Source organism: Lepus europaeus, chromosome 1 (genome assembly GCF_033115175.1).
Source record: "Lepus europaeus isolate LE1 chromosome 1, mLepTim1.pri, whole genome shotgun sequence".
NCBI lineage: Eukaryota > Metazoa > Chordata > Mammalia > Lagomorpha > Leporidae > Lepus > Lepus europaeus.
In genome coordinates, this window is record NC_084827.1 from 4126415 (window position 1) to 4149729 (window position 23315).

Sequence of the window (23315 nt, forward strand, 5' to 3'; positions counted from 1 at the left end):
AGAGCTGCGCTGATCCGAAGCCAAGAGCCAGGAGACTCCCTGGGGTTTTCTAGTGATTATTTCAACAATTCTTTCTTCCTTAAATTGTCTTTGTTCCCCCACGGAATTCACAGGATGTGGGGTCACCTGTCCCCTAAATATAAGATTATGGCTTTTTGGCGTGATTCTGTCAGTTGTTACAGTACCTGTGCTGGTACTGGCAGGTGCAAGGACAGAGGCCCGGAGCTCCTGATTCTCACCCTAGAATGACGCTGGTGGATGACTCACAGATGCTGAAGGCCCGGAGGTGTAGGCTGCACTCTCAAGATCTGGCCTGCAGAGCAGGGGACTCAGCTGCGTTTTCTGTGCAGAGACACTTCCTGCCTGTGCACAAACCCACAGGAATACCCTACCTGCCCTGCGTTCCTAACCAGGAGGCACTGCTTATCTTCATCACCCAAGGGAAAGCAGCAGATTTCCAGATAGGAGCTATGGCTCATATAGTGGGAGGGCGCAAATTCCTTCTGCAACATGAGGGCTGCAGATAATTCTAGCTCAGGGATTTGAAGCACTGTTGGTGACAAAGCACTCAACCCAAACTGGAAGTGACTCACACAGACTTAGTCCTCAGAGGCTAAGTTCTCTTATAAAAACATGCAGTCCCAAGAAACATGTAGAATAAACTTAATGCCGGGCGTGATCACATGCGTGTGACAAACAGCAGCTCTGGAAGATGTGAACACTGTCATTCGTGACACGCCGGCTCTCTAGCCTCTTCTATGCCCTTATCTTGGAAGCTTTCTGTTTCTGTGGGAATATGTTAATACTACTACTACCACCACTAATAGTGATGATGATAAGTTCAGATATTTTTTCAGTATTTTTCTACTTCAAAGAAATACACACACATGTATATGCTGGATACCAGCCCCAAGTCTTGGCCCTAAGTGAAATCTATTTTTTTCCAGAGAGCTCATCTCTTCACTGTAACCCATGGAGTCCATCTCTACCTCTAAGCTTGGGCCAGTCAGTTCAGTGACTGTTAGTGGCATTTCCACCTGTCCTCCTTGGTATATTAAAATAAATCCTTAGGGCATTAAAACATCTCTTGAAAGAGCTTCTGAAGCAAGCATTTGTGTTGACCCAGTTACCCTCTCTGAGTCTACATTCTTTGTGTCTAGTGCATGTCCTCTAACTTCTGTCTAAATTCCTTAAAATCATGGAAGATCATCCTGAAGCATTGACTGAAATTACCTGGAAGGCAGTTTACTGGGAACCCTCTGAGGACATTGCCACTGGTGCTCAGTCGCTAGATCAAGTCACACGGTATGTCCACTTACCACCTGCACCTCCACCCAGCTAGTGTCTGATAAAATCCAGGTGTGTGATGGCTGAACATGACGGTCCACCATCACTTTGCCAGGATGTTGTTTCTTTTTCCAGTTGGCTATGTCACTTTTTATAGTTACTAATCCCCTCATAGGATTTTCCAAGATCATCTTTTATGTCTGTGAACACAGGAAACACAAGTGCTTCAGAATCTGCAATCATTTTCACCCTTGAGTTCTTTTTGGGCTGTTTTTGTCCATTTTCATTTTGTGCTGCTTCTTGGTCACAGTGCTTGTGTTTTCATGCTGTGTATACTTTTCCTTAAGAACCTGATTATCCTCAAGTCTTTGTCAGATGTTATAGTTGTAGAAAGAATTTTTGGTCTAGGATGGATGTGCTCTTTCCCCCAAAAGAGAATTTTGTTTTGCTTCTGCCAAGCATGTGGAGGTTGTTTGTACAACAGAGGGGGCTCTGAACCAGGTCTCAAGACGTCAGGTGCCGTGGGTCACCTAGAGAACACCATTGGTATTCCAGTTTGTCAGTGCTCAGATCTGGTGCGTTCTGTCCTCCAACTGTATCCCCCTTGCCTGTGTGTTGGCTCCGTGAGCTCAGGGTTAGGATCAGCACATGTTGGCAAAGGCAGACACTGATGTGCCCATCTTTCCTCTTTTTTTTTTTTTTTTTTTTTTTTGACAGGCAGAGTTAGACAGTGAGAGAGAGAGAGAGACAGAGAGAAAGGTCTTCCTTCCGTTGGTTCTCTCCCCTAATGGCCACTACGGCCTGTGCTGCGCTGATCCGAAGCCAGGAGCCAGGTGCTTCCTCCTGGTCTCCCATGCTGGTTCAGGAACCCAAGCACGTGGGCCATCCTCCACTGCCTTCCCGGGCCACAGCAGAGAACTGGACTGGAAGAGGAGCAACCGGGACTAGTACCAGGCACCCCAAGTGGGACTAGAACCCAGAGTGCTGGTGCCACAGGTGGAGGATTATTCAAGTGAGCCACGGTGCCGGCCATCTTTCCTCTCCAACACTAGATGAGACACTCCTTACTGTGTTGTTAAGACATTGATTAATTGAACTCTTTGAGTTTATTATTTATGTTATTTTACTCAACTATTTAGATGATAGAAGATTGAGTGTCCTCATCTATAACTACTTGGATTAGGGTTGAAAGAATTTTATTTGAAGTTCTAATTTTCCTTTGATTTTAAGATTAGATTCTTATTTTGTGCTTCTTTACTACTTGACTTAAGTGGCAAAGTGATGTTAAACAATGGGTCTTCAAATAGTTCATGAAAAAATGTGTATTATGTATTGATTTAAGGTTGCTTTTGGTGCCAGATTGAATTTATTTTTCTATTCTGTTTGTCTATGAACTTTGTAAAATACTATTGCTCTTAAACTTTGATTTCAGCCCAAGGAATTTTTTAAGATTCATTATTTATTTGAAAGTCAGAGTCAGAAGGAGAGGGAAAGACAGAAAAAGAGAGAGAGGAGAGAGAGAGGGAGAGAGAGAGAGAGAGAGAGAGAGAATCTTCCATCTGCTGATTCACTCCCCAGATGGCTGCAATGGCTGGGGCTGGGCCAGGCCAAAGTCAGGAGCCAGGAGCTTCTTTGAGGTCTCCCCTGTGGGTGCAAGGGCCGAAACACTTGGATCATCCTCTACTTATTTTCCCAGGCCATTATCAGAGAGTTAGATCAAATTTGAGCAGCCTGGACAGGAACTGATGCCAATGCGGGATGCTGGCACTGCAGGCAGTGGCATTACCTGCTATGCTACAATGCTGGCCCTCAACCTGAGAAATTTTATAGAACTTAAATGAGTTTTGAAGTCAAATTAAGATATCTGTTTGCTTTTGGCACCGTACCATTGGAACATTTGATGCCATTATTTACTTTTATTGCATGACAGTTCATGTTCCACTGGACCATGTAGCAAGATGGGAGTAGGGAGTGAACATTTAGAATAAATGCTACTTTACTTTGATCACTTTATTGTTGTACTGTCCTGGTATCTTCATGCTGTGTTCTGTGAGTACACTCAAGGAGCAGAGGTTGGAGGGAGTGACTCATTTGTGGCTATTGGGTATTTCTCATACTTAAACCCCATCTCCTGGGGCAATACTTTGTTCCATAGTCTCCCATTTTCAGAGACTTCGCTAAAGTAATACCCCTATTGAAATCTTCCTGTTCCTGGCTGAATGCTGTCTTCTGGAAGGGAAATAAGTTACTCGATTTACTCTTTCCTCCTCTTAGTTTGATCTCTCATTGGCTTTCTTCTCAGCTACCTAAAGAAAAGGTGGATCCTGTGGTGTTCCTCGGCACCTGCTAAGATCAGCTTTGTTTTCTATGTCAAGTTGTCCTGAAGTTTCAAGAGGAGATAAAATGGGCTAAACTCTTATTCAGCATAGTACTAGCCAGCCCACGTGGTCTCATGTCTGAGTCCTGTTTATCAGTATTGAAACTGACATTATCACTACCCATTTGAGCCCAGTGTCTGTTTCTGGGTTGGTTCCACCACAGGCTATAACATTGACGTTGTTCTTCTCCTCCCCAACACCAACAAATCATAAAATCTCCTGTACCCTGTATTCACTCAGTGTTGTAAAACAACTCCCTTGTGTCCTGGCAGAGCACGTTTGTGTTGTCTCCCCCACACTGGTCACCAGGAGGCACTGCAGCTTCACTGACTTCTGGAGTATGAGGTGTTGCTTCCTGGGGTAAATGGTTAAGGAAACCCTGGGGCTGGGCCTGGATTCAGGGAGTCAGTTTGCAGATGTCTTGAACGGTGGCTGAGAATGAAGGAATTAGAGAGCAGCCCTCCTTCTGTTGTAGAGATAGGCTTTGCTCTGAATGGAGTTTTGCCTGGGCTCTGGTGCGTATGCTTGTGGTGGAAATACTCTGGGCTTGGCTTGAGGTGGAAATACTCTGGGCTTGGCTTGTGGTGGAAATACTCTGGGCTTAGCTTGCGGTGGAAATACTCTGGGCTTGGCTTGTGGTGGAAATACTCTGGGCTTGGCTTGAGGTGGAAATACTCTGGGCTTGGCTTGTGGTGGAAATACTCTGGGCTTGGCTTGTGGTGGAGATACTCTGGGCTTGGCCTGTGGTGGAAATACTCTGGGCTTGGCTTGTGGTGGAAATACTCTGGGCTTGGCCTGTGGTGGAAATACTCTGGGCTTGCTTAAGATTTGGAAGCACGAGGCAGTGGGGTGTTGCAGCTTACATAAAACGGGTTAGGAAAAGTAATGGAGCAGCTTGTGTGTCTGAAGAGCTCCTGACCCCAGCCTAGCCCAGCCCCCCACTCGCCGCTCTGCAGGATGTGGAGGACAGCTCAGGGAGAGGCAGCGATGCTATCTTTGATGCTGTCAGAGGGACCCTGGCTTCAGGGATCTGAGAGTGACAGCACCAGCAAATCGGCTCATCAAGCAGGTGCAAACCGCAGAACGTTCCCCCCAGGGATGTTTGCTCTGCAGGAAGATGCCACACAATAGTGCTGACCTTGCCATTCACTTCAGTCTCCAATGTCCCTCTAGAGCAGGAGAAGTCTGGGCAGAGATAAGAATTGTTGCCTGGGCTTCCCTTGGCCTGACTGCAAATTCTTTCAGTGTATTTGTGCCCTCGCCTCCTACCCGTAGTGTTTGTCTAGGTTCTGCCTCCCTCATCCATGATTTCCACGGATACTACAGTGTATCAGATTCTTATTGAGGGTGTAAGAAATTACGGCTTCAGATAACACACATTATTTTCTTATAATTCCAGGGTTCAGAAGTCCAAATTGGGTCCAATGAGCTAAAACCAGGGTGCTGGCAGGACTGTGTTGTTTCTGGAGGCTCGGGAGGAGGATGAGTTTTCTGGCCTTTTTGGTCTCTAAAAGCTGACCACATTCCTCGGCACAGGGCCTCCTTCCGTCTTCAAAGCCAGTGTGACTGCTGAGTCTCTCCCAGGCGAAATGCCCTTGACTCTCCCTCTACATTTGAGAGCCTAGAAAATCCAGGGTGATCTCCCTGGGCTAAGGCCAGCAGATCAGTCACCTTAATTCCACTGGGGGCTGTAATTCTCCCTTATATCGTTCAACACTTTCACAGGTGCTGGGGATTAGAAGTGGACATCTTTGGAGGTCATCAGCCTGCCCCCTGACCCACACACACCTGGGTACCTGGTAACAGGGAATAACAAATAACGGTGTTTTTGTAAAGAGTATGGTGAGCAGAGTCACATTCTAGACCCATCAGTCAGTGCACAGAGGGTAGTGCCAACAAGCGAGGAAGGCACCTGGCAAACACAAGCGAGCCTGCACACCACTTGCTGTTTAAACTTGGCTCGCCGTCAGATTCAAGGAACTCAACATATATCTCCACGTCAACAGCAAAAATATAGATGTAAACTGCCCATTTGTTAGCAAATGCCTTCGGTAACCAACCCCCCAAATAAATCCTTCTCCCCCTTTCCATAACCTCCACACTGAGAGGAAATACGTTGGGGGAAAAGGAGTGAGCCAGGTGTGGCCCCTTTAACAACGAAAAGGCAAGATTAACGATTTAAAATACTGCAGTTTTCTAGGGGATAAAAATAAAATGTAAATCAACTCTGGAGCACTTTATTTGCTAATCTTCTCTAACAAGAAAAGCTCTCCTTATCTCACAGTGGGAGTAGAGAATGTGAAAGATTCTATGCCATGGGCTCTGAGAATTTAACACAACTCAAGGACAAACAAACTCTGAAATCTGTCACTGCAAGGAGCTTTCACGTCTAATCAGCTCTTGGAGCATCAGTTCAGCCCCTGTGGCCTTAATGATGTGGTTGGCATTCCTGTTGTTTGTGAAGACTCAGAGGCCAACTCCTAACTCACTGCTGAACTCTTCCAGTGTGAGTGTGACTAGGAACACAGACCTGCCAGTGAGAGGAATATGGGAGTTTGCAGAGAAACCAACTGGCCATGAGAAAAGGAACTCATCTTTAAATACTTGCAATTGGAGGTGCAGACGGAAACAGTTGGCAGGCTTTTGGTTGCAGGAAACCACAGAGAGGCATTATGAATTGATAATGTCGAAACAAGTCTGCAGGGAGCCTCGTGGCATGTGAATCTGTATCTCGGGTCAATTTTAGTGGAGTTCAGTTCTGCCCTACTTGTGCTCCAGAGACGCAGCCTCCGCAGAAAGAAAACTTCACGTTGGGAGTGGCATCTATCGGACGACAACACTGACAGCTAAGTCTTACTCCGCTCCCGCTCACAGGGCCCTGTCTGGATAGTCCATGCCTGCTGCTGCCCTGCCATGGGCACCCAGACCTTCTGCTGTGTGGTTCTCTGTATTCTGGGAGCAGGTCAGTCCTCAGAATATTCAGCTTCCTCCTGTGAAGCTTTCCTATTAATGACTCCCTGTGTTTCTCTTATCCTGTCCGCCAATTCTATCTTCTTTTGTAGAGCCCACCAGTGCTGGGGTCATCCAGACGCCCAGGCACACAGTGACAGAGAAGGGACAAGCGGTCACTCTGAGGTGTGAGCCAGTGTCAGGCCATGCTGCTCTTTTCTGGTATAGACAGACCTCGGGACAAGGACTGGAATTTCTGATTTACTTCAACAACCAGGCTCGTATAGACGACTCAGGGATGCCCAAGGATCGATTCTCAGCCAACATGCCTAATGCATCGCTCTCCACTCTGAAGATCCAGCCCACAGATGCCAGGGACTCTGCCGTGTACCTCTGTGCCAGCAGCTTAACCACAGCACTGCACAGTCACCCCCTCCCCATGCAGAAACCCTGCGGCTGCCTTCTCCCTCCTGCTCCCAGCTGTCCTGGAAGGCTCCCCTGCTCCTCCCTCCATATGGGAGAGAAGTGGGTTCGAAGCATGGCAAAGACAGAAAATAAGATATCACAAAGAAATAACTTGGGAAATGGACTCCAGCGGTCCCTAGGAAATTGTCTCAGAGCCCACCACACACGAAGATAAAGTCCTCCAGTACTCACACTGCAGATTCCCCTGCCTCCCTGTACCTGCCATCCCCATCTGAATATAGGAGCTGCCCATGATGGCTGTGACTGCCACACTACTGCGCCCCTCCAGGCCCTTCTCACTCTGAGCTGGGAACAGAATTCACCCCTCTCCACCAGCTTCCCAAATTGTAAAATGAAGTTGTTTACCATGATAGTGGACATTCCTGTTCAAATGCTAGTTTCAACCTAACGTTCATGTAGGGATGTTTCATCCCACTTAAGGAACGTCTCCACTGTGGGTACTGCAGGCAGCTTAATGCCTTACACGTAATTTCCACTACCAGAGTCAGAGATCCATTTGTTGCTACCCCGCACATGGAGAGCCTGGTGCTAGCTGAAGATTGTGTGGGCTCAGAATACTGATGAGGATTCCCTGAGGGTAGCTGCCGGCTCTGGAGCAGTCAACATGGAGCCACAGGCCCGTCCAGTCTCAGCTCGTCCTCTTTCCTTCATGATCTTATCTTGACACTCAAATCTATTTTTTCTTCTGATTAATGTCGAAATTTCTATATAACACCTGTACTGCATGCTGAGCAGTTATAACTTCTCTTTTCTGTAGGCTTACATACTGACTGCTACTCAACCTCTAACTGTTGCCAACTAGTACAAGATGCCTGTGTTTTGGTTGGCCAAGACGATGCAGGTTTGCCTGAATTCTGCCACACAGCCTAGTTTCACTGTTCATGATCCCGTTTTGCTACTGACGGGCGCTGACTTTCAAGATGAAAACAGTGCAGGCTAAAATTCCTGCAGGATGAAAACCCACTGACCTCTCACGTGGAGGGAGGACCAGGGAGCCTTCCAGGACTGCTGGGAGAAGGCAGCCCCAGGGTTTCTGCTTGGGGAGGGGTGACCGCAGTGCTGTGGTGAAGGTGCAGGCAGAGGTGCACGGCAACGTTCCTGGCTTCTTGTGGTGCTCAGCATCCACGTGTGGTTTCAGTTTGTTCCTTGCTCTCCTGGCTCCCCTCTGCTGTTTTCAGAGCATTTTCCTTCCTCCTAATTTCAAGCCCAGCTCCCTCCTTCACATAGGACATGAAGTTAGTGCCCTGGATGGCTGCACTTAACCTCTTATCGTCAGAACCCTGTTCTCATCCAGTCTCTCCCACCCCTACTAGCCTGTCATCAGTCCTGATGGCCATGCCATTGCAGGGACAGTCTGTACATTGTTGGCCTCCTCATTTCTTGACCCCTCACTCCTGAGGCTTCTTCCCTGGAATCCTTATCAGACTCCCTTCCATGATTATAGCAAGATTCTGCTGAACGAATAACTGTCCATCTCCCTCATATGCAACCTTCCTGAGGGTGAGGACTTGACATTTTCTCCAACATTTGTATTAGATAAAGGAGGTATTCAAGGCATATGTTTGGACTAAATGGACTTAAAGAGACAAAGACTAAATAAAATTGGCCACCATTCTATAATGGGCACCATGGTCAACATTCTTCTAACCAGTCAGCTTAATAACAACACAACCACATGCCGAGCTTCTCAGTGAGACCATATGGGATCATTTGACTCTTTCTGCTTCTCCCAATATCTCCCAGTCCCCCTGGCCCTTTTAACTTTGTTGTTGCTTGAAGAAGCCTTGATTTGTTCTACTAGTGTGATGCAATAATGTTAAGACACACTTTCCAACTTTTGCGTGTTCAGTGACTTTCAATTGATCACAGGATACAAGTCCCACTTGGGAATGGTTTTTTGAATTTTAAAAGTCTGGACCATATGTTTCATAGCATTTGTCTTAGTAAGTAGTCAAATACAACTCAGCCCTTGGCAAAACATTCTTACGTGATTTAATGTCTCTCTACTCTTGTTAATGTCACCTTCTCCACTCTCTCCAATCCTTCTGTTGAGAGCCAATGGCTCTGTTGACTCCACTTTGACAATGGGGCATAATAGATACTTATTTTGTGAAGGAACGACCACGTAGATTGATCAGGACATTGCCCATCGATGGTACTATTTTTTGATCATTTGAGCTCTGATTGCTCCTGCAGAATTCTACAACCCACACCACCTGGAATCGTCTGAGAGACTTTGCTCATCAAAATTTGAAATATTTGTTTGTGAAAGACTCAATTGAGAGGATACAAACAGATGTTACAGAAGTGGAGAGAATTTGCAAACCACATGTACAACAAAGGGTTAGTAGCTGCAATATTGAGCCAAGAGTCACAGAACTCTTAATAAGTCCATAGACTCATAAGCAGTAATCATTGGTGGTTGTTGGAAACCAGTGAGTTTTGGGGGGAGTTTGTCATATGGCATTATCTGAGTTCCTGCTTGGGTATCAAGTGTTATGAATAATTTCTGATGTCTCTGAGTGACTTCCAAGTAATGTCACTAGCTTTTCTGAAGAGGATTCTTCAGCTCTGGTCATTTTCAGATATGTAAATACAAATTTAATAGTGTTCTCTCCAAAAATGTAATGCAAATGTCATATTTAATAATGTTCCCTCCAAAATAATAAATAAGTAAAGCAAAATTAAAAGTTCATTGGGTGCAAAAATAGTTTTTGAAAACCATGCACAGTTTTCTCTGTAATACACATTTTCCATGAAAGGAAAAGGAATTGTCCAAGTCCAGAAAAGAAATTTTTAGGAGAAGAGGAAATATTTTTGGGTTCAGTTGCTACCAGAGAGTATAATAGAAAAGGGAGGTTTGCTTTAGTTGTTATTAAGGCAGATGAGATTACTGGGCCCAAAGAGGCCTAGCAGGGATACAGATGCGGGGTCAGATGGCAGACAGGAAGGATTCCCAGAGGACAGGATTTGGGATCTGCTAAAGAATGACTCTAAAAATCACGACTGACTGAAGGGTTACATAGGTCAGTTTTGTCATGGGATGCCTGGAGAGATCAATTGAAAATACATCATTTGTGATCTTCAGCTTTATCCAGTGCCTGCCTAATCCATTGTTGAAATTATGACCATTAGGAGCATCTAAGGTGAAGTGGGACATAATAAAAGGGAAGCAGAAGAAAACGATGAGAACAACTTGCAGGTGAAATTGCTCAACAAAGAAAATAGAAGATAATCAAAGGTTTTAATAGTGTTTGCTTATGAAAGCCAGGCATCTTTCACTGGGGAAGATTGTAGGGATAAACTATAGCAGAATATACTAGAAAGACCAATAACAAGGTCCAGGATAAAAGCTTACCATTAAAGAAGCTGGGGTGGGTATTGTTGCTCAACGGGTTAGGCTGTCGCTTGGCAAGTCAGCAACCCATGCTGAAGTGCCAGTCCTGGCTGCTCTGCTTCTGATTCAGCTTCCTGCTAATGCATCCTGGGATGCAACAGATGACGGCTCCAGTGCTCAGGTCTCTGCCACCCACATGGGAGACTTAGATGGAGCTCCAGGTGCCTGACTTCAGACTGGCTCAGTTCTGGGTGTTGCAGGCATTTAGGAAGTGAACCAGTGGATGGATATTACTATCTCTCTCTTTCTCTTCTCTCTGTCTCTCTCTGCCTTTCAAATAGATGAAAAAAATATTTAATAATTAAAGTATTCAATGCCATTGGATATCGTTAATATGCCTGGTGTCTGAGAAGGAGTAGAACAAATCTTAAGAGGATTTTAGAAAGTTCAATTTGATCTAAAGGATTAAATAACATCAGAAGAAGTAAAGTGACTAAATGAGTGTCATTTTAGTGGAAATAAGAAGCTATATGGAAAATACACACATCTAAGAGTTGAGAAGAGAGAGTAGCTGAAATTATAAATGGAAATAGTCTATATTCAAATTTGGGGTGTCTCTGGGTGTTGGCATTTTATTATTGGTGGTTAATTATCATGTCAAACAAAAGCCTGGGAGTTAGACTGGGGAGTCTGATGTTCATATGAGAGAGGTGGCACAAAGAAGCTGCATTCACAGCTCTTGCATCTATCCCAGACCCTCAACAAGGTCCCACTCTTTGCGTACTAAAATTATTACAACCAAAGACCCAGAAAAGTGGTTAGGAAATTGGATGTTTGGTCAGACTTTGGGTTATAGAAAAAAGGAGAAAAATATCAGGGAGCAATTGCAACTCCAAGCTGTGTCTTACATTGTATGGAAGGACATTTTACAGTCATTGAGTGGAATGGAAACCATGGCAGTGAGTCCAGAAAACTTCTCATAGTCAATTTCTGATTGTCTCCTTCAAGACGAAAAAGGAAATGACACCCTTGAGATGCTCCCATGCATTCAACGCTGTCAGAACCAATTGAACATTTTCTCATTTCTCACAATTCTGTAACATTCTGCTTTGTGCATTTTTCTCTAACATCTGTAAAGACCCTTAGTCTATTGCTCCTGAAAATTTAATGCGTATATAAACCATGACCTTGCTAAAAAATGCAGTTTCTGATCCAATCAGTCTAGGGTAGAGCCTGAGAGTTTCATTTTTAACAAGATTCCAATTGATGCCGAAGCTGCTGGTCCCTGGATCCTCAGAGTGGCCAAGCTTTACACAATACCTGCAACAAATTCTGGACACGTTGCTGCTCTTCGTTTTGCCTAGCCCTGGACAAATTTGCTGTAGACACGATTTACCACACATATCTCTACATTCCACATTTTATGAGATCAGTTTTTCCTAATCCAGGCTCTAATCTATTCTCTAAAAAATATACTGACACAGCATAAATAGAAGTTCTGTTTCTACAGTAAACATAGTAAGGGCATAATTGCATTCTGAAACTCAGTTCTGGAAGTCTGAGACAGCATGACTGCAAGAATAGAAGTGTGTTCCAAAGGGTCACAGAGCGGCTATGTACTTGTTCCTAGAAAAGCCATCTTGGACTGAAGTCTTTTATTTAAGATAATAGACATCAGGTTGTAAAAACAAAACAAAATAAAACCTAATCTATCAAATTTCTATTCCATTTCCCTTGATAAAATTTGAAAAATCAGCTAGCAGGTCTCCAAACATGTAATCTCAGTTGAGCACAACATGTGAATCTGAAAATACTTACCCGGGTCACCACTGAAGCACCTCGGTACCGTGCATAACAGACTCACAAATTTTCACATCTGAGTGAGATGGTATTTTCTAATAATCTATTTCTTTTATTTCCAAGGTTTCTTCCAGTTCATCAAATTCTCTACATCTTATTTCAATCTTACTTTTAATATCAGTTTCTCATCTCATCAAGCCTAGATCAGTAGCAACAAAAACAATGAGAATTTTAAAAGATATGTATACAATATCTAGAACATAAGAGAGTAACTGCAGTATATACTTATATAAGAGATTAGGATAGGAAATGAATTTGCCTTGTCAGCTATTTTAAGACCCTCAAGATCTTTTCTCAAACTCCAGAAAAATATAATCTTAATCCAAACTAGTGCATGAATATGAAAGTAAGCCCGCTCAGGAACTAATATTTTGCCATATATTGGATTACCACAGACCTGCAAGAAAGATGTGTTTTAGAAAGAACCAAGAGGAAAGCATACAGTGTATGGGGAATCTGTGCCATAGGAACTGGATAAAAAATTGCCACTCCTGAAGATCTGGGGTTATTTAGGTAATACTATAGTGTGTTTCCACAAGCACTTGAATGGACACTGGGCATGAAGACAGAAAAAGCAGGTATTTAAACAATGAGTACTGGGTTCAGATGTAAAGAAACAACAGAAGGAACTTGAAACTTTAACCACTTTGTCCCACTGGTGCTGTAATGGTGTTAAGGATACAGATCTGGTAGGATCAGAATAAGAATGAAAGAGTTTCTAAGCTGTGTTGTGCCTCGTCCGATGGCACAATTTGCCCCAGAATATAGTCTCCTTCTAAGTGATTTTCTGCTGACCACAAAGAGGCATTGTGTTATCATGATAGGCTTCAGTTGTGGAGAATTTTTTTTTTGATACTCTGAAAAGTGGATATAAAGGAATTTCTGGGTTTGCTTCCTGTATTAAGGTAGGAATAAGCTGCAGAACTAGGTCACCCATCTGTGATGTGAGCAGCAAAATACAAACTGGAAGTGAGATTTTACCATAAGCTATGCATGTGTGCAGGAACCTCCGAGCTGACCAGGAGTGAAGCAGAGATGTCTGGGTGAACACGGAGCAGAGACAGGGACAGCAGCAGATGCTCATAGCAGCAGCAAATGATGCAGCTGTCTGCTTCCTAGCTGACCCAGCCATGCTCACACCCTCTTGCTAAGTAGAAAGCTGTGTATCACATGGCAAGGAGGAGTGACCCTTGTCTGGTAAAGGCAACAGCTAAGCTATCATCACAGGCAGGTAAGGCAATGGGGGTCTGGTGTTCTGCGAAGTCCCAGCTCTCGATCCAGAGATCAACGTCTGGGACAGACAGACGCCCCATTTGTGTTCCGGCCATACCATGGGTCCTGGGCTCTTCATCATGTGCCCCTCTTTCTCCTCAGAGCAGGTGAGGCCTGAGCAGAAAGGAAATGTTGGACTTAGACTGTCTGGTTCTTAATTCTGTGTCTTTCATTCCACGGCAACGACATTTGTCTCTCTTAACTCTGCCTCTAAGTTTTTCCTCCTTGTCTACAGGTAACAGAGGCCATCCAGAACCCAAGTTATAAGTTTACCAGATTGCTGTAAAATCAGTGACCCTGAGTTGTCCTCAGAATCTCAATCTGAATGCCACGTGCTGCTATCAACAGAAGCTGAGCCGAGCTCCAAAGCTGCTGCCCTACTACCGCGATAAAGAATTTAAGAAACGAAGCACATGCTTCTGAAACGTTCCAGCCCAGCAGCCTAATCAGCACTCACTCACCAGGTGTGGGAGACAGCTGTGCACCTGTGTGCCAGCAGCAGTCACAGAGCTGGAGTGTGACTTCCCTTCTGTTTATAAACCTGTTTCCAGATCTAAGGGCTTCCTGGAGGACCCCTCAATCCCTTCTTAGAACAATAGGCTGTCTACCTCATGTATAGACAAGAGTTGGCCATAAATCTACAAAACCCCTGAGAGTTATGCCAAGAGTGAAAAAGTGTGACATTTGCCTGATACTCCGTTTGTGGGATTTTCCCAGGATCACCTTAAACACTCACTCTGTCCTTTTCAGTAAGACACTTCTTTCTCTCTTTCCCTACCATCCTTCTCTTCCTCCCTCTCTCCTTTCCCTACCCCTCCTACCTTCTCTCTCTCTCTCTCTCTCTCTCTCTCTCTCTCTCTCTCTCTCTCTCTCTCTCTCTCTCTCTCTCTCATTATTTTCATCTAATTTAGAGGCTTAAAAACCACAGGGGATGTTATCCTAGGAAATGTGGAGACCCAACAAACTCAAGACTAGCATTCAACAAACACACAGAATGAAATATCCCGGGAGAATTCACGTTTCTGCCCAGACCTAAAGCCACGACCCCCCTTATGGAAGAATGGAAGCGCCCATGCCCCAAGACGAGTGTCTCTCAAGAGGAAAACCACTGGAGGGGCGTCATCGTAGAGTGGTTTAAGTCAGGGCTTGCAACACCAGTATCCCATATCAGAGCACCAGTTCAAATCCCAACTGCTCTACTTCTGATCCAGCTCCTTGCTAACATACCTGGAAGGGAGCAGAGGATGACCCAAGTGCTGGAGTCCCATCACCTATGCCGGACATCAGGATGGAGATCTAGGCTCCTGGCATTGGACCAACTGTGGCTTCTGTGGTCATTTGGGTAGTGAACCAGCAGGTGGAAGGTATCTTTCTCTATCCCTCTCACTGTCACTCTGCCTTTCAAATAAATAAATCCTTTCAAAAAGAAACATCATGTAAAACATATAATATTAATCTGTGCATGTCTGGATTGGAGGTGTAAGTGGCATAGAAAAACTAGATTAAAAATATTGATAAGAGTATATTTGAAGATGAACATCACAGAGTCATCATATAGAAGAAGGTAATGATGCCAGTAAGATACAAAAAGAAAAACTACAGGAATGAGGAAGATGAGAGGGCTTCCTATGAACAAACTAAGTAAAAGTGCCAATGAAAATATATTGCAATCCATTAAAAAAGGGGGAAGGAGTTGGCACTTTGGCTAAATGGGTTAAGCCAAGGCCTCCAATGCTAGCTTTCCATATGGGTGCTGGTTTGAGTCCCAGCTGCTCCACTTCTGATCCACCTCCCTGCTAATGTGCATGGGAAAGCAGAGGAAGATGGTCCATGTTCTGGGGCTCCTGCACCCACATGGGAGACCCAGGCGAAGCTCCTATCTCCTGGCTTTGGCCTGGCCCAGCCCTGGTTGCTGTGACCATTTGTAGAGTGAATGGGCAGATGAAAGATCTCTCTCTTTATCCATGTCTCTCTCTGTAACTCTGCCTTTCAAATACATAAATCATTAAAATGTTACAGTCTGTCCTAAATTGTCACACGGGAGTATGTAATTTTTTGGGGGGAGTATATAATTTTATACAATTTTATATCATGATGAGTACACCTGGATGAGATTGGTGCTCTGGAGGTAGAAAATGTAAGCATGAGAACGTTGTCTTAAAATGTACAATTCTACACATTTGAGAAAGAAAAGCTAAGAAAACTATGACAGTGCATCACAGAAGACATTGATGATAATTACTAACATTTACTAAACACTTTTTATACACCAGACTAAGTTTTTTCTTTGACTTCTTTTATTCTATTTACACATCTGAGTACCTGAGAAACAATGGAACTTTGTAATATCTCTTGTGCAACCCCTTGCTTTTATTTTTTAGGATTTACTTATTTGTATATGTATTATTTGAAAGGGAGAGAGAGGGAGATCTTCCAACCACTGATTCACTTCCCAAATGCCTGTAGTGGTCAGGGCTGGGCCAGGCCAAGATCAGGAGCCAGGATCTCCATCGGGCTCTCCCCCTGGCCTGCCCAAGTGCTTGGACCATCCTCCACTGCCATCTCAGCTGCTTCTGCATTTGCTGTTATGTCCTTAGGATAAATTTCAGAGACCTCAACAGGCTTTGAAAATTTTCCTGCAGTCATGGTTTTTCTCTGTTCAGAGCTCCCCACACTGTCCTAGAAACGCTCTTCTTCTGATAAAACTGAGGACAGAAGCAGGTGGTCAGGCTGTGCACTGCAGATGCCAGCCCTTGCTCCAGCTGAACTTCACCCCACTGCTATAGCATGCCCGTTCTGTGGGCACCAGCGAACCCTTTCTAGGATTTCTCTCTGGTGTCTTTTTATTATTATTATTATTATTATTATTATTATTATTATTATTAGGGAGAGAGAGAGAGAGAGAGCGCTACCGTCTACTGGTTCATTCCCCAAATGTCCATAAGGCTCAGGGCTGGCTCAAGGCTGGGGCCAGCATCTGGGACCTCAACCCAGGTCTTCCATGTAGGTGGAAGGACTCAGTTATCTGAGCCAAGGGTCTGAATCTGCAGGAAAACGGAGTCAGGAGCCAGAGCCATGGACCCGAGCCTGTGATGACTGTGACGACGTGGGATTCTTTGTGAGCTCCTTCACCCACCCCCCCACCCCCCCCCCAGCAGTTCCCTGTGCAAATTCTAGCTGCCTCAGCCTCTAGGCTTCAAGCCTGTGTCTCCTAACTCGGAATTTTCCATGCCCTGCTTCTCCCCTTCACTGATGGTGGAAATTGGTCCATTTTATCTTGTTTTATTGGAATCAAAGTCCTGTGTTGCTTATTTTCCAATGGTTTCATACAGTTGTTCCATAAATTCTATTTTTTAACATTGATATCATTTATTTGAGAGAGAGGGAGAGGGAAAGGGAGAGGGAGAAGGAGAAGGAGGAGGAAAGGGAGAGGGAGAAGGAGGGATAGAGGAAGGGGGAGGGAGAGGGAGGGGGAGGGGAGGGGGAGCGAGATCTTTCCTCTGCAGGTTCACTCCCCAAATGGTCACAATAGCCAGAGCTGGGCCAGGCTGAAGCCAGGATCCAGGAACACCATGTGGGTCTCCCATATGGCAACAAGGACTCATGTACTTGAGCCATGATCCATTACCGCTCACTTGCATTAGCAGGGAGCTGTAATGGAAGTGGAGTAGCTGAACTCCAATCAGCACACTGATATAGGATGCAGGCAGTTTAACCTGCTGTGTCACAGCATCTCCCCCCCACAACTTCTATTTTTGTTCCTTGTACAGAACAGGACATCAAAGACTACAGGATTCTAAGAAGTGATCATAGCACAGAGAAGCTGCTAATAGCGACAGGCAAACTTCAGAGAAAGCCACCTACCTCTGCTCTTTCCCTAATTCTGCCGTGTGCCCAACATTCCCCTGCTTTGTGGTCCCGTGTCTCCTTGTGGAAGGTAAGCCCCCTGCTCCAAGCCTTTCATCCATGTTATCAGACTTCACTCACGGGCTCAGTCTCCAACTTCTGTGTGCTTTTTTTTACAGGTTCTTTCAATGACAAAGTCATCCAGACTCCAGGGCATTTGGTTAAAACTTTATTGTCTCACAATCAAAGGACACAGTTTTGTGTTCTGGTATCAACAGATCCTGAACAAAGAGCTCAAGTTATTGATCTCCTTCTAAAATAAAAATGTCTTTGATGCAATAGATTTTCCCAAGGAGAGATTTTCAGCTGAGTGTCCCCCAAGTTCACAAGTAACCTAGAAACTGAGCCTGTAGGGCTGCTGGATATAGCTCTGTATCTCTGTGCCAGCAGCCAATCCACAATGCAAGACATTGGCTAATCTCAGTGCACAAACTCAGCCAGGCCCCATTCAGGAAGCAGGTGATATATTAGGTTGGAAAGAAATAGCAAAAACAGAGTCAGCTTAAGTTGAAGGAGAATTTTTCAAGGACAGGGAACTTTTATTCTGCTAAAGGCGGTTTGGATATTTGCACCATCATTTGCAGGCCAAATAAAATTATCAACTTGAAAGTTAGCCTGCTACATATTTATTGAATTTTGAGCCCACCTACCGTTGCCCTGGCAGTGAAATCAGACAAGACCCCTAAAATTCACACTAAAATGTGGCCCCTTAAAGTTCCATAGAAATGCATGCCAGGGTGCCACATGTACTACCAGAATGTGGGGTGCTTACGATTTCACCACGGGCTTATTACTAAATCCTTGATATTAATAAGCCCAAGAGGGTTCTTGCCTAATATTTAGAGAAGAATTCTAAATACCGGCACAGATAAACAAGGCAGCATGGTACATTTTAAGCTTTTATTTAGTAAGAAAGATGCATAGGAGAGTGAGAGCTTTATTTAAGAGAGAGAGGGGTAATTAGGGGTTCATACCAAGCACCAGGAACCAGCCACGTGGAAGAGCATCTAGGCCAGGATGCCCAGAGCACATGGCCCGAAGGCCACGCACCCTGGAGGCGCGGGGCTACAGCAAGCCCCTTCCCAGCAAGACGCCAGGGAAAAAGAGCAGGCTGGGCACACTGTGCCCCAGGCTTTTAACCCACTCCAAAGGGGAGTGGTCAATTAACCTGATTGGCTGGTGGGCACCCCGGTACCGCCAGGTAGGGGAATGAGGCCACACAAGGGCGTGGCCAAGGCATCAGGTAGGAGCATGAGGTCTCACAGGGGCGTGGTCTTCCAGTTCACAAATCCGATCAACTCCAACCTGTATGCCTGCCTACTTCAGCAGGGCCAGGCCAAATGATTCCACAGGTCTTCTATAGCCAGACATTCCCTACCCCTGCTCATCCCACAGAACTTAAACAGAGAACACATGAATTTCTCAGAAACAAACTGGAAGGAAATCTTGGCAATGGGACATGGCTGATTTGACAACTCATTTCTTTTCCAATTGTTGGCCTCCTTATTTTCTCATCTTATTAATTATCTTTTCTGCTTCTTTGACCTCACAGTAATTCAAAGATTATGCTTCGCACGTCAGCCTTCTTGGCATGTTGAGACCAATTTGACTTTTATCATGCTAGATGACAACCCAGAATACATATACAAAGTCAACCCTGTTTTACTCAGGAACATACTCCTGGAAATATGGACATTATCCAAGGAGGCTGGGTTATTTTGAACAACTTGGCAGCTGGAGACCTGCCCCTCTGATCTTAAGGGGCAAGATTCCATGGAGAGGAATCCCCTAATTAGGGCACAGGACGTCGAATAAGTCCAATCACAAGTGATGAGTGAAGGAGAATTAATAAATGTGCTAGGGAAAGGGAAGGGATTGGAGAAGATTTCAAAATCTTAGCTCCTAGAACACTATCAGGCCAGGTAAAGACTCTGGGGAATCTCTTTTAAGGAGTTAAATGCAGTGACTCAAAAAGCATGTTCATTTTACGTGTGATAACTTCAGGTTCCACAGATTCACTAAGAGACCTCTACGGAGCTGAATAAGCCAAGATCTGTGTATTCTCAGGAGGAAAAACAAGCCTGACGTGTACACAATTAAAAAAACCTCAGGTGTGTGATTGACATGGTCATGAAGGAGAATGCATTCAGCCTCAATGCAAGCCTAAGGAAGTTCAGGTACTGACCAAGCAGGTGCAAGACTGCAATGAGAGAAAGCAGATACAGAACTCAAAATACTTCAAGTTACAAGTGAAGATCTATTCTGTGAACAAAGCTGGTTACCGCCTACCATTAATCATAGAGAAATTTATATATTCTCTCTAGCCTCACCTGTTCTTTCAGGACAAGTTCAACTCAGTTGTCTTACTCCCAGGAGCTCAAATTGACTTCTTTTTTTGGGGGGAGGGGGGTGGGGAGGAGCAAAGTTTCATTCTAACCCTTGAAGCAGAAGTGCTTCCTTCTTGGCTTGTGTAGTATTACGTTTTATCATTTCGGTTCCTTTCCTGGTTCTCTAGAAATGGAGTGTTCCTAGGGTTTCATCCTTGCTACCCACCCCACGCTAAGTTCAGTCTTGCCCCTGCACCCATGCATTCTACGCTGAAGGTTGCTCTTGGTGGCTCACGCCTTTGTCTTCTTGGTACTTCGAGGAATGGAGCTCCTGATTTCTTTTCCAAAAGGAAACAGCCCAGCTGAGCTGGGAAAGCCCAGGGAAATGATTCTCACTGAATGACCTGCTGGGCACCCTCCACCCTGAGAAACGTACCCCACAGAGCCCAGGGACCCAGCTGTGCACTGAGCCCTCCCACCTCTGGAGGCCATCTCCAGCTTTTTTGTGGAGTATTTCCGTTCTTACAAAACTGTTCTCCTAAAGACTGAAAGTGTGCACTTACCTAACAAAAGATCCATTGTTTCTTTTGTTTCTTCGCCTGCTTGATGTTTTTGAAGCATGTGACAATACTGACCATGCCCTAAATTCTAAAAATTTTTCTTTTCATTCACAACATCCTCAATTGGATTTCTTATTTCCTCTCTATTCTTTTCATTTTAGTTCAGTTATCAGAATCTAGTGATTAAATATTTGATTTTCCAGGATAATTCTTATTTGATTTACATTTCAACACCCTGGTTTAGCCTTTAAAAAAAAAAAAAAAACTTTAAATGCAGTCTGAGACAACTCCCCTGGGTATCACCTGATGTGTAGATTAAGCAGAGTTAGAAATAGAGTCAGGGTTTCCAGAGGTGAGTGATAGGAATTCAGATAATTTTACCAGATCCTAAGTGTATTCTGCTCATCTTAGTTTCTGGGTAGCTGCCAGGAGGATTTTAGGAGGTTAACGAAAACAGCAACGCTCCTGTCCTGTTCTATCTGTTACGTTGTTCTACCTTTTCCCTTCAGTCTCATCCTCTTCTTTTCCCTTGTCGACTTCCACTTATGTTTTCTCCAATCTCCAACTTGCCTGAGCACCCGCAGGTGGACTTAGAGCCTCACTTAACATCATCCGTGTTACAAAGCAGAGATTAAACACCTGGACCAACGACTCCCCTCCTCTTACAGAAGGGGCCCTGAAGCTGGGAGTGTCGCTGGGGATTGTGTGTCATGGCCAGGCCCAACCTTGTGGGACCAAGGGATCCCAGAACATCCGTTCCTCTTTTCCACTGCACATCAGAAACTGTCGCTGGCGCCGCGGCTCACTAGGCTAATCCTCCACTTGCAGTGCCTCACCCCGGGTTCTAGGGTTCTAGTCCCTGTCGGGGCGCAGGATTCTGTCCCAGTTGCTCCTCTTCCAGTCCAGCTCTCTGCTGTGGCCTGGGAGTGCAGTCGAGGATGAACCAAGTCCTTGGGCCCTGCACCCACATGGGAGACCAGGAGGAAGCACCTGGCTCCTGGCTTCTGGTTGCCGAAGCCATAGCGGCCACTTGGGGGGTGAACCAACGGAAAAAGGAAGACCTTTCTCTCTCTCTCTCTCTCTCTCTCTCTCTCTCTCACTGTCTAACTCTGTCTGTCAAAAAAAAAAAAAAAAAGAAAAGAAAGCAACTGTCACTAGCAAATCTTCGTCCTGTCCGATCCTGCTGTGGACACCAGGCTTCTCTGCTGGGTGACTGTGTGTCCCCTGTGAACACGCAAGTTCAGGTGTGTGTGAGACACACTGCAGAGGATGCTTTCCTGTGGCTCTCTTTTTCTCACTACAGCTTCTGTCTCATCCCACAGATACACAGAACCCGGCGTCACCCAGAGCCCCAGCCACAGGACCACAGAGGTGGTGCAGCAGGTGATTCTACGGTATGATTCAATTGTTGCTCACATACTCACTTCCTGGTGCTGACGGAATCTGAGACCAGAAGTGCAGTTTCTGATTTCCTTCCAATACCAAAACACTACAGCTGGGTCAAGAAAGCCCAAGAAATGATTCCCAGCTGAAAAGCCTTCTGGTGCATCCTCCACTCAGAGACTCATCCCACAGAGCGGGGGACTCAACACTGTGGTCCTGTGCTGACAGCCGTGGCACCCTTCTCTCAAGGGTACAGACCCTTCGGCTTCTCTCCTCCCTCTGACCTGAATACGGCACCTGAAAAGGCCTTCTTCATCTTGTTGCCGCAGGAGAACGAAGCACATTGTCTGTTGTGGCTGCTGCTACCAGGAGCCAGCGAGACCATGAATGCTCTCTTCAGGGTGTGCTTTGGGACACAGGCTCCTGAAGCTAATCAACTGCACAGACGCAGGCTTTCTGTGGATTACATGTTAGAAATTAAGACCCCAAAGCCAATTTTTAATGTAGGGACCAGATATCTGAGGTTGACATTACCTTATCAAAACACCGAAACACCTCTAGCACAGCTCCCGGGCCAACCCTTCCACATCAAGTCACCTTGCAGATACAAATGGAAGGAGGAGGGAGGGGTAGACTGAGGGAGTGAGAGAAGGTGTGAGGGTAGGGTGGGAAGTGTCACTAGGGTCTTGAAAGTGTATACATGAAACTTGATCCCTTTATATAAATAAAGAATTCAAAGGGAACTTTACTTTTGAGCACTAGGCGTTTACTGTGGTCCTTTTATCACAGATCTGCCCGCGAGGGCACTGAGCAGCAGGAGCAGCAGCAAACAGCCCCCTGCAGGGAAGGATCCAGAGAAACACGGGTGACAAACCCAGTCCGGGCTGTTCCAGGAAACACAGTTCTTGGCACTGTGCAGGGGAGCGTGCAGCCTAGCCGCTGCGACACACTCCGCTGTTCCCAGATCCACAGACCTGGAATGGAACTCAGGAAACCTGATTCCTACTCCAAGTTCAGGCTTTCTAGAGCTTGTTTCTGGCTGGTTGACTGCTGTAAGGGCCCTCAGCTCCCAGGGGCGTAGCGCTCTCCTCTCCAAAACTAGAGACAGACCATTTGGTCTCTATGATCCGATGTGACTATCACTATTATAAGTAGTAAATATAGGCATATGTTTGCCATTCAAATATGCTTTTCTCATCCGTGTGACAACCACCACATCCTGACGCTATCTGAACATAATCAAACACGTCAACGATACAGACCCAGCGGCCACCTGGTAGAAGGGGCATCGCAGGCCATCCCTGTATTCCACAACCCTGAGGCTGATGTGAAAAATGCTGTGTCAGACAAATGTCCGGCACTCACCGCGGCTGCTGGTATAGGGGTGCACCTGTAAATCAGCTCTGGAGGCCACTCCTTCCCACTCTCGGGCCAAGCGAGACAGATCATGGCTTGGAGTGAACCAGTTCTCACCAGTGGCAAGACTTGGAGCCAAAACATGTGTGGAGTAAGATATTAAAATCCACACAAACTGTATTTCTGACTTGAAAGAGAGTAAAAATGTAAGTCC

General features: G+C 45.3%; 1 gene segment (V, D, J or C); it reads left to right on the forward strand.

The window, feature by feature from the left end:
• Positions 1–6578: 6578 nt before the first annotated feature.
• LOC133757555 (T-cell receptor beta chain C region-like) overlaps positions 6579–23315 on the forward strand; it is a 142936-nt gene continuing 126199 nt past the window's right edge. Inside the window, 2 exon segments of the C gene segment in view lie at positions 6579–6627; positions 6728–7036. Of these exon segments, the coding sequence occupies positions 6579–6627; positions 6728–7036 (358 nt within the window).